Raw genomic sequence first — 16,744 nt, forward strand, 5'->3', positions numbered from 1 at the left:
GGAGGGAGGGTTACGGGGGGGAGCGGGTCCCGTGGGTGCTGCGCCTCGTGCGGGGCGGGGTCGCGCGGCCGGGGGTCGTGCCCGCGCTGCACGGGAGCGAGCGTGTCCGCGCTGACGCGGGGTGCGCGCCCCGTCGCCCCACGCGCGTGCTCGCCCCCCGATCGCTGCCGCGGGGGTGCCCCAAGGGTGCCCGCGGGTCTCGCACGGACGCGCGTGGGCGGTCGTGGGCAGCGCTCAGACCCACGCGTGCAGCAGGCGGGGCCCCACGCGCGGGGCTCGGCCCGGAGCCGGGGTTTCCCTTCCCCAGCCCCGGCCCGCAGCCTCCCGGTGCTGCCGCCCCCACGGAGCGCGGCCCCCACGCACCGGAGCCCGCCGGCGCCCAAGCTCCCCGCAGCCTTCGCTTAACCCCGGTCCTGGTGGGGTCCCCCCGGTGGGGACATCGGGGTGACGCTGGGGGGACATCAGGGTGACACCGGGGGGATGTCGGGGTGACGCTGGGGGCATGTTGGGGTGACACCGGGGGGGACATCAGGGTGACCCCGTGGGGATGCTGCAGCCTCGCTGCCCCCCTCCCCCGGCCGGTTCGCGCTGTTGGACTCGCGCCGCTTCCCTCCCGGATAAATAGCCTGGATAAATGGGGTCCCTCTCCTCTGTTTTCCTAATGGTGCCCATAAATTTATTTACATTTCCAAGCTGCCAGGTACTCGCATGACACACGGCGTCTTCCAGCCCGCGCCGGAGATATGGATTGAACTTTAGTCTCCGAGCAATTAAGGTGCCTGAAACTGCACTTCATTAATGGTTGTTATGCAATAAAACCGATAAAACTGCCCTTATTTGCAATATAAAAACGCAATTTGTTTTAATTTATGTTTTTAAATACTTGCCGTCTTCTTCCCGGGCTCTGCCAAGCATTTGTCTTCGGGGTGGACGCGGTCGCGTGGAGCAGGCGGCCCTGGCTGCTCCGTGGTGCTGGGGACAGGACCAGGGTGTCCCCGCGTGTGTCCTGCCCCTGGGCTGCGGGCAGCGCTGCTGCTCCTCCGCTGCAGCAAAACCCAGCGGCCTGGGAAGGGGCTCCCAGTCCCGCACCATTGAGGACCCCCAGGACCCTGCACTGGGGTCCCCACCCCGTCCATGCCCCGCGTTCTGCTCCTCGTCCTGCAGAAGGTGCCTGGGCTGGGAGACAGGGCGGGATCTGGCCCTGGAGGGCAGGAACCCCCTGGAGGAGCTGCTGCAAAGGGAGCTGGGCTGGGGGAGGCGAGAGCTGGACCCAGAGCTGCCAGCGAGGGGACCAAGACCAGCACCGGGGGACTTCGTGCCCAGGCCAGCACCAGCCACGAGGACGGGGACCAGGGCAGCCGTGGGGAGCTGCTGCCCCCGCATCGCACCGGGGAAAGGCGACAGGAGCCGTATTCCTGGGGCAACATCACCGACTACAACATCAGATCTGCGTCTTGGCACAAGCACGCGTGTGCACATACAAACACACGCGTGTGCACGGGGCCGCGCGCGCCCCGCGCTGAGCAGCGCAGGACAAAGGCTCTGCCCCGGCCCCGCCAGCAGCTCAGGACCTCCCGGGGATTTTTGTCCTCTCACAAAACCAGAGCGAGATCCCGAGCTGCCCTGAGCCGCCTTTACTAATGACGGTAATTGCAGCTGCCGGCAGCCCCCCGGGACCTGATTATTCTCCTGGTGGGAGGGATGGGGGCTGCAGGGGCCCGGCGGATCCCCCCCGGGGACGGAGCCGTGGGCTCAGCTCCCAGGCTCTCCCCGGGCCTCCCTCCTGCTGCTCGGAGCCGTGCCCACGGTGCCAGCCCCTGGGGAGGCAGCATGAGGCTGGGGGGCCCCAGTGCCACCCCCCTGTCCCTGTCCCCGTGTTGGGGGCATCCCCAGCCCTGCTCCCAGTGCGGTGACAAAGGGCTTCGGTGCTTTCTGTCCCCGGCTGGGCACAAAGGCTGCAGGAGGAGATGGGGAGAGGATGGGGCAGGTGCTGCTTGGGGCAGGACAAATAAATAAAAAGCAGCAAAGGAGGAAGGAGCAGCAGCACGCGGCAGCCACTGCAATATCGGGCGGTTATTGCGAGCAATAAATATATCGGAGACCTTTGGGCCAGCAGTAATTGCCCTTCACGGGGCGGCCCCGCCGAGCCCCCTGCACAGCGGCCCCCTCGGCTTCGCTCCCTTTTATTCCATATTTGTCTGCTTTATTTCATCTCCGCAGCCCTTTTCTGCTTGCTGCGCAGCACCGTATCGAGCCCCTGTGGATTTTGGGGTGGTTGCCCTCGTCCCCCCACCAGAGCATGCAATGACGCAGGGGAGGAGCAGCTCCGGGGGCTGCCGGTGGCCCCCGCCGGCCCCCGCCGTTCGGTAGCCGGGCGCTGATGGGTTGCAGGTGAGCGGCTGCAGGCGGTGGGATCCCAGCGGGGTCGGGGACGCGGCGACTGGAAGCACGTCGTCCTGGGGGCCGGGGGTCGGGTGAGGCCTGGGTGAGCAGCCGGGGCCACATCCTGCACCCCGCGGCCGAGCCGCTGCGCCCCGGGGTGGTGGGTGAGCGGTGCCGGAGTGGCCGTGCCCTCTGCCCTGCCCCTTTTGCTAGGAGGGAAAATGGAGTTCTGTTCCTCAGCTGGGCTTTAAAAACCGCCTCAAGAGGGGTTGCTTTGCAAAGCAAAAATCAAGGAGAAAAGAGGGGAAAAAAATGGGGGAGAAAAGAGAAACAGGGAAAGGGGCAGGAGAGATGGAAGCATCCAGGGCCGTCAGCGCCCTGAGCCCCCCCCAAAAAGCCCCCAGGGCCAGGGGCTCAGCCCGCCCAGCACCCCAGGGATGGGCACAGCGTGGGGACGGAGCTGAGCCTCCCAACCCCCCCCCCAGGGCCCACCAGGACGTCCCGGTGCCCCGCGGGTCCCACCTGCGGATGGGGACGGGGGGACGGGGACACCAGTGACAGGGACAACAGTGACACGGGCGGGGCATCGCTGGGATGGGTTGGGGTCCCCGCGGGGTCCCCGTCCCCGTCCCGCAGCGGGGGGGCTCGCAGGCAGCCGGCGTTCGGCGCTCGCCGTGCTCGTGGCTGCCGGCGGCCGTTCAGCACGCGGAGGAGCCACCTGAGCCCTTTTTTCTGCCAGTGTTGAGTTAGGGGCCGTGTAAAACTAATTGGATAAACATGATTTCCCCTCTAACTCGCTGCAGATGTCTCCTCGGCGCAGGAACAAGGTGAGCTCCCCTTCCCAGGCAGGCGGGCGGCTGCCGCGGGTGCCCGGGGGGGGGGCTGTGCCCCCCCAGTGGGTGCTGTGCCCCCCGGTGGGTGCTGTGCCCGCTCGGGTGGGGGATGCCTGGTGCCAGCCCCACGCCTGGGGACAGGGGGGGACGGGAATCCCCCAGAGCCGGGGCCACGGCGGCGCTTCTGCTCCCAGAGGGGTGGAGACGGTTTGGGAAGCGGGGGTCCCACGTCCAGGTCCCTCATCCCATGTCCCCGTACCACGTCCCATATTCAGGTCACACATCCCATGTCCCTGTAGCATGTCCCACGCCCTTGTATCATGTCCCGCGTTCCTGTACCACATCCCGTATGCAGGTCCCACATTCCACATCCAGGTCCCACGTCCCATGTCCCTGTAGCACGTCCCACATCCCTGTACCACATCCCATATGCGGGTCCCACATCCTGGTCCCACGTCCCATGTCCGGGTCCCACGTCCCATTTCCCTGTACCACACCTCATACGCAGATCCCACATCCCACATCCAGGCCCCACGTCCCGCGTCTGGGTGCTGCAGCCCCCCCGTGACCCCAAGCCGAGCCCCCAGCACTGCAGGGAGAGCATCCCACAGGGGACCCGTCCCATCGGGTCCCCTCCCGCCTGGCAGCCTTAAACCAGAGCAGGGTGCTGGCGACGTGGGGAGGGGGCAACCCCACGGTGCTGCTGGGACCTTTGCTGGCCCCGCGTCTCCCGTGGGTGTTCCTGGCCCCGAGGGGCTGAGCCGATGCTTTGGGGACGGTGCGGAGCTGTGGGGACACCGGGCCTCCCTGCGCCCAGCCCCACGGTGCCCCAGCCCCACGGTGTCCCAGCCCCATGGATCCCCAGCCCCATGGATCCCCAGCCCCATGGATCCCCAGCCCCACAGATCCCCAGCCCCACAGATCCCCAGCTCCACGGTGTCCCAGCCCCATGGATCCCCAGCCCCACAGATCCCCAGCCCCACAGATCCCCAGCCCCACGGTGTCCCAGCCCCATGGATCCCCAGCCCCACAGATCCCCAGCCCCACGGATCCCCAGCCCCACGGTGTCCCAGCCCCATGGATCCCCAGCCCCACGGATCCCCAGCCCCGCGACACTGCTGGCCCCTGCCCTGGCACAGCCCCAGGACCCCGCTGGCAGCAGGGACAGCAACAACCCCCAAAAAAGCCCTGCCAACCCCCCCAGAAGCCCTGCCCAGGACCCGGCGCTGCCTCAGGCAGCAGCAGGCACCGAAACGCAGCCGGCGCGCTGAGGCTCCAGCCCCGGTAGCACCTGGAGGGAATTAGGCAGGCGCGCTCCCACCTCCCCGCGAACCTTTTGTAGAGCAAATTCTTGCGGTTACCCATTGCAATTGCTGCAAATTATACGAGCGCCGCGCGTTCGGTTCCATGGGAACGTTGGCTCGCGCCGCTCTGACCCGCCACCGCTCCCGCGGGCGCGAGGCAGCCCGCTGCGGGGTCGTCCCTTCGGTTTTCCCCCTCTCCGAGGGCCCACCCTGGGGCGCGGGGGCTTTGGGGGGGGGGGCTCCGGGTGTGCCCCCAGCCCCTGCGAGCCCCTGAGAACCCCCCGGGGGGGGGGGGGGGGGTTCGGGGGTCCCGGCCACGGGGCTGCCCTCGGTGGGGAGCGTTGGCCCGGGTCTGAGCGCCAGCCCTGCTGTGCGCATGGGGCGCACGGGCACAGGCCGGGCAGGTGCACGCCCAGGTGTGCACACGTGTGTGTGCACGAGCACACGAGGAGGGCAAGGGCCGGGCAAAGGCAGCGCTTGGGGTGTTGCTGCATGGGTGTGCAGGGTGTGTGTGTGTGTGTGCGCGCGCACGGGGCTGTGCACACGTATTTGTGTGTGTGTGCGCATGGGTGTGCACGCACGTGTGCAGGTGTGCACGCTTGGGTGTGTGCATGCGTGCGCGTCTGCGTGCACTTGCGTGGGTGTGCAGGTGTGTGCACACACGCGCATGCGTGTACACTCGTGTGCATGCGTGTGCACGCATTTAACCCCCTGTGCGAGGCCCTCGGGTGCCAGCCCGGGGCAGGGCCCCCCCCCCCCCTTTCTGTCCCCCCCATCCCTTGGGGTGACGCTGGTGGAGCTTTGCCCCAGGATGGGGCCTGATGGGGGGGGGGGGGTCCCCAGCCCCCTGCCCTCCGCCTGGGGCTCTGTAGGGGCTGCGGGGGTCCCGTCCCGTCCCGTCCCGGTGCCCTTTGGGGTCCCACAGACGGGGGGGGGGTCGCGCCCCCCCCTTTTCCCCCCAGCCCCTGCATTAACTTCTGCATTTTGGGGCGGGGGGGGGGGACAGGGGCAGGGGCAGCCCCGGGACGGCCCCACGCAGCCCCCAGCACGCCCAGGATCGGGCCCTTGGCCCGGGGGGGGGAGGCTCAGGGGGGTCTCGGGGGGGGTCTCGCCCCTCCCCAGTCCTCCCAGGGGCAGCGTGCTCGGTCCTCCGAGGCGGCTAGAGCGCCGCCGGAAGCGCCAGCGGAGCAGCGGAAGGCGGAAGTGCCGCTGTGGCCGGTGCCGGCGGTGGGGCGGGGCGGGGGCGCTGCCGCCATGGCGGGCGGCTGAGGGCGGGCGGCGGGGCCGGGACGGGCCGGGACCTGCGGGGGGGGGCGGGGAGGGGAGGGGCAGCGCGGGGTCCTGCGGGGGCGGCAGCTCCGGTACCGGGCCCTACCGGACGGGGTGTGTGTGTGTGTGTGTGTGTGTGTGTGTGTGTCCCGGTGCGGGCCATGGCGGCGGCGGCGGCGGCGCCGGGCTCCAACTGGGGCCTGATCATGAACGTGGTGAACAGCATCGTGGGCGTCAGCGTGCTCACCGTGCCCTTCTGCTTCCGCCAGGTCGGTGAGCCGCCCGCCGGGCTGCCGGTACCGGGCGGCGGGAAGGGGCCGGGCCCTGCCCCCGGTGGTAGCGCTGGGGGAGGCCCCGGGCCGGGCCTGCAGGTGCCGGGTGAACCCCGCGGGGGGGGGGGGGGGGGGGGGGCGCGGCGGAGCTGCACCGGGACTGACCCAGCCCGTGGGCAGCCGGTGGTGGGCCCGGCCCTGTCTTGAGCCGTCCGTTAAAAACCGGTGGGTAACGGACCCCCCCCCCCCCCCCTCCCCCCCCGGTGCCCCCCGTTGAGCTGCAGGCGGGCACGGCGGGGGTGAGCGGCTTGGCACCGGGCCGGGCGCCGTGCCCACGGTGCGAGGGGGGCCGACGAGTGACCGCGGGGCAGAGGCCGGGCCCCGGGACCCGCAGGGACCCCGGTGCTTTGCAGGGACCCGTGAGGCCCGCGGAGCACCGGGAGGTCTCACGGACCTCTGGGGGTCACCGGGAGGACCTGGGGGGGGGGAGCCGTGCCCTGCCGACCTCCCCAGCCCGGCCTCGGGCGCCCCGGGAGCAGGGGAGCAGGCGGCCGCGTCGCCCTCGGGCTGCAGGAAGGCAAACGGAGCCCGGGGCTGGCCGAGGGGAGCCCCCGGGCAGGCAGGAGCGGGGCCGGAGGCGTCCGAGGGGGGGGTCTGAAGGTGGCTGGGGTCTGCCTGAAGTCGTCGCTGACTTTTTCCATCTCTGCTTGTTCCCCCCCACCCCCCCCACCCCCTTCCCTTTCAGTGCGGCATCGTCCTGGGAGCCCTGCTGTTGGTTTTCTGCTCGTGGATGACTCACCAGTCCTGCATGTTCCTGGTGAAATCGGCCAACCTCAGCAAGCGCAGGACCTACCCCGGCCTCGGTGAGAGCTGGCAGCTTTAGGGCTTGAGTTCTACTCGCTTATTTATTTATTTTTTTAAACTGTGGTTTTACTTTGACCCCTTCGTTTGCAGCTTTCGGCCTGATGCCGTTGGCACGCCCAACGGGTTCCCGGGGTAGTTTTCCAATCTGTGTTTTGTTCCTCCCTCGGCCTCTGTCCCCCGGGGGAATACGAGGGTTTAATTCTGCTCCTGGCGGCGAAGTTAACGGGCGCCGAATTGTTTTGACTCGGTGGGGCGGGGGCGGAGGGGGGGAACGCGGCGCTGACTGATCAAAACCCAAGTTTTTCGGGAGCTGGCGCAGCGGGTGCCTGCTGTAAATTTTTCGGTCTCGGCACAAAAGCCACGAGCTCCCCCACCCAGCGCGCTGCCGAGGACATCGGGTCCTGCCAGCAGCGCGCCTGGCACGGAGCTGCGGCCGCCCGGGTCTGCGCTGGGAGCGTTTGTGGCAGAGCAGGGGGAGCCGGGAGTGGGGGGGGGGGGGGGGGAAACCGTGCGAGCTTCCAAGCGGCCGAGAAAATAGAAACGTCTGCAGGGTTCGTGGGGGGGGGGTTGGCAGCGCCCGCCAGCCCTCTGCCTCGGCTCCTCTGCGCTGGCGCCAGCGCCGGCCTCTGGTTGTGACCTCTCTGCCTTGACGCGGGGGGCAGGAGGGGGTGGTTGGGTTGGAGCCCTCTCGGCCGGTGTAAAACCGCAGGGAAAACGTTCTTTTACTCGGTTTCTCTTGTGGTTTTTTTTTTTAGAGGGGGGGGAGGAGTAGAGAGCTGGGTGGCGCTGCCGATGGGGAAAGAGTTAACGAGCTGCGTGGCTCCGGGTGCTGACAGCTGCGTTTCTTCCACGCTCGGGGTGCCCGACGTGCTTGGCTTCTGCCAGGCTTTATCTGCTGGCAACCAAACAGATTAAAAACTGCCGTGGCCTCCAAGGCCGTGCCGTGGTCGCGGAGGGAAAGCCCGGCCAGCGAGGAGCCCTCAGGTAGCACCCGGCTGGGCCCAGCCGCCCGCGCCGCCTCCGCGCGGCCAGCCTTTGTGTGCCGCTTCCCCTCGGCCGAGCACAGCGAGTGCCCTGCGCCTTGGAGCCTCTCCCAGAAGAAGAAGGGATCCTCGGCGCTTTCAGAGCCAAGGGGCTCGGGTACACGGAGGCCGGCGACGCTTCCAAGCTTCCTGGCACCTCCTGGCGCGCTGAAAGAAGCCTCTCCTCCCTGCCCGCGCGCTGGGAGAGGTGCCGCAGGGGGGAAGGATGGTGCCGGGAGGAAAAGGCAGCGCTCCTGCGCCGCATCCTAATGCGCCGAGGCCGGGCGGCTCCACACAGGCAGCCTTTGTCACCGCCCGCCCGCGCCCCCGGTACAGCTGCGAGAGATCCTGGCAGCCCCCGCGGCTGATTCCGTGGGAGGCTTTGGCAGCGCCCAGGGATGGAGGAGAAGTTTTTGCAAATGAGCTTGAGGCACTCGGGCCCTTCCGGAGGAGCGCCGAGAGCCGGGGTACGGCCACAAAAGAGCCGGGCTCGTACCGGGCTGGTGCCGAGCCCGGGCATCCTCAGCCCGCATCGCTGCTGCGCTGGGGCCGGCTGGGAGAAGGAGAAGCAGCTCGGGCAGCTCCCTGCAGCAACAAGTGCCCAAATGCAGGTTGCTCGTTGCAGTGACCGCAATTAAAAAAGGGTTTCTCTGATTACCGAGCGGGTTCGGCTCTGCCCAGCTTGTCAGGCCCAGAGATCCCATCCCGAAGATGCGTGACCTTACAGCACCTTCAGCCCGGAGAAGAGGAGGCTCGGGGGCGACCTTATCGCTCCCTGTAGGTACCTTAAAGGAGGCCGCAGCGAGGTGGGGTTGGTCTGTCCTCCCACGTGCCTGGTGACAGGACGAGGGGGAACAAGCTAAAGGTGCGCCAGGGGAGGCTTAGGTTGGATATTAGGAAGAACTTCTTTACCGAAAGGGTCGTTAGGCATTGGGATGGGCTGCCCAGGGAAGCGGTCGAGTCACCGTCCCTGGAGGTCTTTAAGGGGCGTTTAGACGTAGAGCTCAGTGATCTGGTTTAGCGGAGGACTTGGTAGGGTTAGGTCAGAGGTTGGGCTGGGAGATCTTGGAGGTCTCTTCCAACCTGGATGATTCTGTGATTCTGTGAGCGTGTTTTATAGCCGCCGTCTCCGTCCTCCCTGAGAAGATAAAGGGCCCAGTTTTCCCGTTGTCCCCAAACGGGGACGTCTGACCTAACGGCTGAAGGCCTGCCCTCGTCAGAGCGCCGAGGAGAGGCGGCAGGTTGGTTGCTCCCAGCAGCGAGCCCGGGCTGTGGCCAGCAGCCGTGGTTGTTGCCCGGAGGTACCTGAGTTTGTGAGCCGTGAGAAAGGAGCCCCGGGGATCGGTGCCGCAGCAGCAGGCGCTCTGGAATCTGCACCAGCCCCCGCGGAGGACGATTTGTCTCCTGCTGGTTCCTCTCCCTCACGCCGGCCCCGCGGAGCTGGTCGCTGTCGCTGCGAGCTCCCGGAGGCGATGGGAGCCGGAGGCTGCTCCTCGTGCCCGGCGGTGGCCGTGCCACCCCGCCTCGCCTCGCGCCGTCGGCTATTGCCAGCGCCGCCCCTCGTGGCGGCTCCGCTTTGTTTTTCTGCCGCGGCTCTCCTGCTGAGCCTATTTTTTTTAATTTATTTTTTTCCTCCTGCGGGAGAACATGTTGTCTCCTGAATTTTAAACTCGAGCCGAGTCCGGAGAAACCATCGATTGTAAGTTAATGTTTAAAATAACAGGGGGCGCTTCCAGGAGCGAATGAAGTTGCGTTCTGGCGGGCGCTGGGAATCCGCTCTGCACCTTGGGGGAGACAAAGGGGAACCCGGGGGGGCGCTCGAGCTGGGCCTCTGCAGTGACACGGGCGGGCAGCGCGGTCTCCGGTTGGAACCGGAGGCCTCAATTGCCATTCTACCCAGTGAGATAGATCTAAAAATACGTGCGGAGGTTTCTTGGCTTTTTCTTTTTAAGAAAAAAAACAATGGCTTGAAGAGCAGGGATCGTTTTCTGCTACAACCCCAGTACGGGAGGGGGAGCGAAGGGTTGGCAGCAGCCCTTTGGTGTGGGCTGCGAGCGCCGGGTATTCTGGGCGTGGGGTTGAACGTTCTGGGCACCGAATCAGCTCTCCCATCCAGCAGCGTCAGGCGGCTCGGTTAGAGTGGGAAGATAAAAATAAAACGGGGAGTTTGATTGAAATTTTGCACCGCAGTCGCTTCTCGCCACACAGCATCTTCGACGTGCGCATTTTCTCTGCCGCGCTGACTTTCCTTTAATGGTTGCCATGTGTGACTGCTGCTTCGCGCTCCTTTTTTTAAAAATAGAATGGGGAAGGAAAAAAAAAAAAAAGGAAAAATAACCTGCTTTCTGTCTTCCCCTCGTCTTTTTTCCCCCTCTGATGTGGTTTTCAATTTGTGGAGGGCATGTCTGAGAAGGAAAATGGGAGGGTGGGCAAGGGAAACTAGCCCCAAAACCCAACCCTGGCGGGTTGCTGCCCTCTGTCACTGTTACTGCTGAATTTCTGACTGATGTGTGCCGTGTTCTGGACCTTCCCTGCATTAACTGCAACTTTTTTTTACTTCCTCTTATGCCAGCGTTTCACGCCTATGGAAAAGCAGGAAAAATGTTGGTGGAAACAAGGTAATCTGCTACTTAAAGTTTGAATGGCTCGGCTTTCTTTCCTGAGGAACACTCCCTAGCCTCCTGTGGCCTTGCTGCGCTCGTTTCCCGTGCCGCTGCCTCCCCTGCTCCCAGAAGTCCTCCTTGGCAGCTAGAACTTGGACAAGAAAGTAAGCGAGGTGCCCGAGCACAGCCCGTGTGCTTCGTCCTCAGCGCGTTGCGCCCGCTCCTGAGCTCGTGAGCTCCTCCCCTGCTCTGCCGCGGGCTGGGGAATCACGGGCACGTCGCTCGTGGCTGATTTCCAGGGGTGAGATCCTTGCCAAGATTGCCGTGAGCTAGCAGGAGGGTTTGGTACCTCGGATCCTCCCTCTAGCCTCCCGGAGCCGCCCGCTCCTCGCAGCGGTGCCGCCTTGCCCCGCGGGGCCCCAGGCGCTGGGAAGTGCCCTGCGGTAGGGGCCCCCCGGATGACCCCGACAAAAAATCGACCCCAGACGACCCCAGGAAATCCCTCGCAGCAGGAAATCCCTCTCAGGTGTTGTTCAGCAGCCCCGTCAGGCGATGGGATGTTGTTACCGTGCTGCTTTTTCCAAAGGAGTTTCTGTGGTGGAGGCATCTTGTGCTCTGGCCAGGCTCTGGTGCCCTCTCCTTCTCTGATCCCTGCTGCAGAGCACTAAAAATACGCAGAATCTTTCTCAAATGTTGCTTGTCCACGCAGGCGGTTGCTGTAATTGCCCCAGGGATGTCATGTAGGTGGATGGAGTTGGGTTTATTTCGCTGGGGATGCCAGCAGCGGGTGGCCTGCCCCTCACAAACCCGAGGGTAAAGCGTGGTGCTCCCTCCGCTCCGGCAGCCGCAGGGCTCCCCCTGATGCACACACCGCTCGTGCGGCCGTGAGAGCCAGCACACGGCCCCCCGCGTCCCTGTGGATGGAGAACCTGCTGCACTGCTGGTTGCCAAACGTGTTTTCAGGGTGGGTTCAGCAAAATTTGGGGGTTATCTCCATTTACATGCCAGAAAGTTGGGTTGAGTTAGGGCGTGGACGTGCGTCAGAGCAAGGCGCACTGAGGTTGCTTCCCCACTGAAGACAAGCGAGCAACTGGCTGCTTGGATTTTAAGGCACTTTAAAGGTTCTCTGTTTGCTCTTTCCCTGTAAACCCTCTGGAAGCTTCTTGGGAGAGCGCGGGAGGGTCTTGAGCCACGTGCGGCTGTCGTGGTTGGGGGCAGAGCGAGGCCCCTGAGACCTCGCCTGTGCCAGAGCTGCGCTCCAGGGCTCCTGCTTCAGCCTCCTAACCTCTGTCCTGTTGTTTTGCAGCATGATCGGGCTGATGCTGGGAACTTGCATTGCTTTCTATGTTGTCATTGGTGACTTGGGGTCCAACTTCTTTGCTCGGCTGCTCGGATTCCAGGTAAATAAACCCTCGCTGCGCTGCCTCTCCTGTGCGGGCGGCGGGCCCGGCTCCCTCGCGCCGAGCCGTGCGCGCTCAGCAGGCCACGGGCTGCTGTGGGGTCATCTCCTGGCAGGCTGTAACGGCACTCCTTGTGAGCAGAGCGTTTCCTTAGGATCATGGAGGTTGGAAAAGACCTCTTAAGATCATCAAGTCCGACCGTTTTGCTCTGTGAGGTCCTGGAAGCTCAGGCGTATGGCAGTGAGATGTGCAAACCCCGCAGTAAGGCACTGCCAACAAAATGAATCCTTTTAGTATTGCTCCCTCTTAATTCTGAGGCAGATTCCTGAAGGAGATAACTCCTCCTGCCCTAATTCTTGCCCCTACCAGGCAGTGACAGCCAGTTCCTCCGTCTGAGCTCACCCCTTCGCAGCCCCCTGCTTCAAGAGGAATTTTTGCCCTTTTCCCTCGGTGTTTCAGTGGCCAAAGCCACGGAGCACCTGCCTCCTCTCGGAGATGAAATCTGCCCTGTGGCAGCCCCGGTGTTGGTGCTGGAGGCTCGAGCAGCCCCCGGGGCCGGCGTAAGGGCCGTGTGGGGAGAGGAGCGGGGCTGTGGAGGGGGCTTTGGCGGGGCCGTTATCTGCTCCGCCTGCTGCTGCTAAGCTCTGATTAAGGGACTGTGAAGTTAAAAAGAAGCGTTGTGGCTGCAGCCAAATTAGGTATTAAATATTTCCGAGCGTTTCAGAGTGTTCTGCTGTAGTAAATACCGATGTGAGGTTTTGATTAATTTTCTGGATCAGAATTTTCAAGACTTCAATCTCCTAGTTCCCGAGTAAGTTCAGTTTTTATTTAATTGCACGAAAATGCTCAAATGGCTTGCGCTGGATTAGCATTTAAAGCTCCCCCCTCCCCATATTTCCACTTCGGGGTGGACCTGTCACGCACGGTGTGGAGCAACAGTGTCACCCAGTGACTGCGCGAGCTCATCACAGACCTGGCTGTGGACATGGCAGGCGTTCAGCATCAGATCTTTAAATCCCTGCAGAATCGCGGGCGGGAGTTACTTTGCTGCTGCGGTGGGGTATTTCGAGCGTGCTTCAGTTCTTCCCGCTGGTCCCTTTCCAGGTGTCCGGCAGCTTCCGCATAGTCCTGCTCTTCGCCGTCTCCTTGTGCATTGTGCTTCCCCTGAGCCTGCAGAGGAACATGATGGCCTCCATCCAGTCGTTCAGCGCCATGGCGCTCATCTTCTACACCGTGTTCATGTTCGTGGTGGGTATCGGTGCTGGGAATGCTGTTTTCCCAGCGGGCTACCGCAGATGCTCCCGGTCGAACCCTGCTGGGGCAGCCTGCAGGTGCAGGGCTCAAGTTTAACGTGTCCTTCCTGATAAATAGCGCTGAGAGCGCCCGGCGTAACGACCGGGCTGCGTCACTTGGGCTCGTGAGGGCAGGAACACACCGAGCAGGAGCTGGCCAGCAGGTCTGTGTGCTTACAAACCCTACGGATTGCGGTGACCAAACTGAACTGTGCTTTGTTCTCCTGTTGGTATCGCGTAATTTAGGGCTCTGAAGTTTAAATGGGAGGATGGGAGATGTGGAGGGGGAAAGCGCCTGGAAGCAGGAGGGCTTTTATCGAATGTTAGTGTTTTGCCTTGAAATCTCAGCGCTCGTAATCTGTCGCGGGAGGACAGTTCCCGTTAGGAACAAACGCGCGTCCTTCAAGCTTTTTGCAGCTGAGGGTTGTGACTTTGTTAAACACCACCACTTCTGTTTCTTGTGCACCGAAAGCTTCGTAAACTCTCAGCCCTGGTACATGGGCGTATATCCGTTCATGGATTTTTCTAGAAGCATTCTCCTTTACTGAGATAAATGGATTCTTGACCATTTAGATCAAGTAGAGTAAGTGGAGGGTTATCCAAAGCTCGCTGTGTTTGGCTTGGCCAAGCTTCGTTATGCAGCAGCATTTACTGAGAGGTGGGGACTTTACGTGCCTTGTAATGACTTCAGTTTGCACTCCGTGGGTGCTCTTGCAGCTTGATCTTGGAGCCTCAGCCCGATCTGCCCCAAATTTCAGTCCTGGAAGAGCTGAAACAAAAGAAAGAAATAGGAAGGAGTGGAAATTCCTTGTGTTTTTTTTTTTTTTTAGTGGGTTGGGCTGTGTCACACTTCTGAGTTTGCCTCTGTAACGAGTCTGGAAACTGTAAATGAGTGTTGTACAAAACTACTGTGTTCCAGAAGCTGTGCCTTTAAGAAAACCACAACATTTCATGAGACTTGGCTGCACTAAGACATAATCTCTGGGGATTAGAAAACCCCCATTCAGGCGATATTATAAACAGGCATTCAGACATATTTACCTTCTGTTTCCTGTGCAACGCAATGCCTGCCAGCTTCCCTGTCAATGGCCAAAGAGCTCCCCTGGCCTCAACTGGGTGCCTCACTCCCCTTTTTCCGTGAAATTTATCCTTGTCTTCAGTAAACCGGTGCTGTTAAGTGGTTCTGGAGTAGCACTGGGCAGGTGGGGTCCTTTTTAAGGAACTTTTGTCGCTCTCTGTTGTACAGGATCTCCAAGGCAAATGTTGCTTCTCGTTTGGATTTAAAAAAACTGTTTTGTTTTTTTTATTTAAAAAAAAAAAGTGCAAAAGAAATGCTGGGAACAATAACTCTCACAGTTAGATGTGTCAGTGGCAATCGTCCCACCCGGGTGCGTGCAGTCATGTCTGATGGCATCAAACGGGGGGATTGCCATATATCTTGTACAATACACCCAGGATCCGTGGTGGCAAGGGGCCTACTGAGGCTGCCGTGAGCGTTATTCAAGTGGATGGGTGGGGCAGGGGGCTGGGGAATTTGTCTGACAGAGCTCAGGCCACGGTAGGCAGCGCGAGCTGTTCTCCCCGAGCTGCCACGTGCTGCCTTTTATCCCAGCACTGGCGTTTTCTGCCAGTCCGGGGCTGGAGCTTAACCCCTTTTCTTTCCTTAACCCCTTCTCTTTCTCTCGGCTGCAGGTCGTGCTGTCGTCCTTCAAGCACGGCCTCTTCAGCGGGCAGTGGCTGCAGCGAGTTAGCTACACTCGCTGGGAGGGCATCTTCCGCTGCATCCCCATCTTCGGCATGTCTTTTGCCTGCCAGTCGTAAGTACCTGCCCTTCCCTTCTGGCAGCTGTGGTGTGTGATGCGTCTTTGTGAGGGCAGGGGGTCGTGAGGGATAGATGCCATCTGGTTTCCTTTTTTATTTCAGTCAAAATATTTTGCGGCCCACTGAAGTACAGCATCTCATTCGGTTGTGACCCTTTTGTTCCCTAGGTGGGGGAGGGAGTTGGATTTCACGTGGGAGTTACTGTGCGTAGGCAACGTAAGAACATTTGGGCCAAACGGATCCTCAGTGCAACGCACGGGTCCTCAGTAATGCACGTTGCTTCTGGTGCAGCCACGTGAGTGGTGAATTTCCCCCGTTTCTTGGAGGAAATGACTTAGCACCAGGGAAGGCGGCGGGGCTGCGTGGCTCCTGATGGCCACAGGGCCCCGTGCGGGGCAGCGTGCGCTTGTGGCTGCTCTCTGCTCCCCTGAATCTTTGAGAACGCTCAGCAGATCTCAGGGTCACTGACTTGGGATAGCTGTTTGCGTGTTTGCAGTTACCTGCTCTCAGTGAGGGTTTCCTCTGGCACACGGGAGGCCCTGATGGCAGAGCAGGCTATTTTCATGCTTCTAACAGCGTTACCTTCTGCACCAAAATGGCAAGTGAGCAATACGTGCTTGGCCAGAATAGTAACAGACTTTAAATAGAAGTGTAAATCCGAATGTGGACACGGAAAAGACCATCCTCATTTGGAAGGCTGGCAGAGTTGGGCTTTCCCCCCTGTAGTTCCAGCAAATGGGTAGCATGCCAGCAGTAAATGAATGTGACAGATAAAATTTGTTCAGACTGCTGTGTTTACACCCACACGCGGGATCCAAATCATCATTTTCCACTTATCGGCTCTCTTGGCAGCTTGGTTCCTACCCGAGCACGCTCCAGTCTTGCTGTTTAATGTCTCCATTACAACCGGCGAAGGGAGTTGTATTCTTTTACGGCTTTACCTTGTTAACATCTTAGAATTTTTAAATTCCAAATTTTTTCTTGTGGTAGCCACACGGCACCCAGCATGGTTTTGCCGAGAGTTGGGAACACGGGGAAATCATTTGCTCTGGGCCAGTGTGCACGTACCTAAGTACAGACTCCATCACAGCTCTTGCGTGGCAAGCCAAACCTAAGGCTGTGTGTTTTGTCCAAGCATCAGGGCAATAACCTGTCCCCAGCCCAGGCACTCTTTATAAGCATGTTATTCTCAAGGCTTAATTTTGCTAACTTCTGAGTCACCTTTTAAAAAATAAATAGTTCTAGCTTAAAACAAAAATCCCTTTCCTCCAGCACGTAAATGCAGCATCCAGTAAGGAAAAATAAACCTTGAGAAACTGGCGATTTACTTGAGGGTTTGATGCCTTTTGCTCTTTAAAGGCGATCCTGTTGGGGCTGAACTTGCAAAGTAGGTCGCTCCTCTGCAGTTGTGCAGCACGGAAATGTGCTGTGGGGCTGAGAACAGGGAGCGCGAGGACTCGGGGCTCCCCTCTGCCGCAGCCTCCCTGCGTGACCTTGGGCGAGTCGCTGAGCCCGCCGAGTGCTGAATTCACAGGAGTAACACAAGTCGGGGGGTTCGTTGCCTCTGTGAGCATCAGCTCCCTGCAGGCAGAGGTAGCGCTGTGTTCAGGGAGAGCTGCAAGGCGGCCACGACACCGGGGTAAGGACAGCAAGGCGGCTCCGGCCCTCTCCAAAGCAAGGCC

At 61.8% G+C, this 16,744-nt stretch overlaps 1 protein-coding gene across 2 annotated transcripts in view; it reads left to right on the top strand.

Moving 5' to 3' along the window:
* Positions 1–5,855: 5,855 nt before the first annotated feature.
* The window catches only part of SLC38A10 (solute carrier family 38 member 10), a 33,517-nt gene continuing 22,628 nt past the window's right edge, over positions 5,856–16,744 (top strand). Inside the window, exons 1-6 of one of the 2 annotated variants that reach the window (XM_035568686.1) lie at positions 5,856–6,057; positions 6,806–6,923; positions 10,519–10,564; positions 11,856–11,949; positions 13,054–13,197; positions 14,934–15,058. In XM_035568686.1, the coding sequence (XP_035424579.1) occupies positions 5,950–6,057; positions 6,806–6,923; positions 10,519–10,564; positions 11,856–11,949; positions 13,054–13,197; positions 14,934–15,058 (635 nt within the window). In that variant the 5' untranslated portion in view covers positions 5,856–5,949. The remainder of the gene's footprint in view (positions 6,058–6,805; positions 6,924–10,518; positions 10,565–11,855; positions 11,950–13,053; positions 13,198–14,933; positions 15,059–16,744) is intronic. The other variant, XM_035568685.1, reaches the window with a different exon arrangement.

This window comes from Cygnus atratus, chromosome 18 (assembly GCF_013377495.2).
Source record: "Cygnus atratus isolate AKBS03 ecotype Queensland, Australia chromosome 18, CAtr_DNAZoo_HiC_assembly, whole genome shotgun sequence".
Lineage (NCBI taxonomy): Eukaryota > Metazoa > Chordata > Aves > Anseriformes > Anatidae > Cygnus > Cygnus atratus.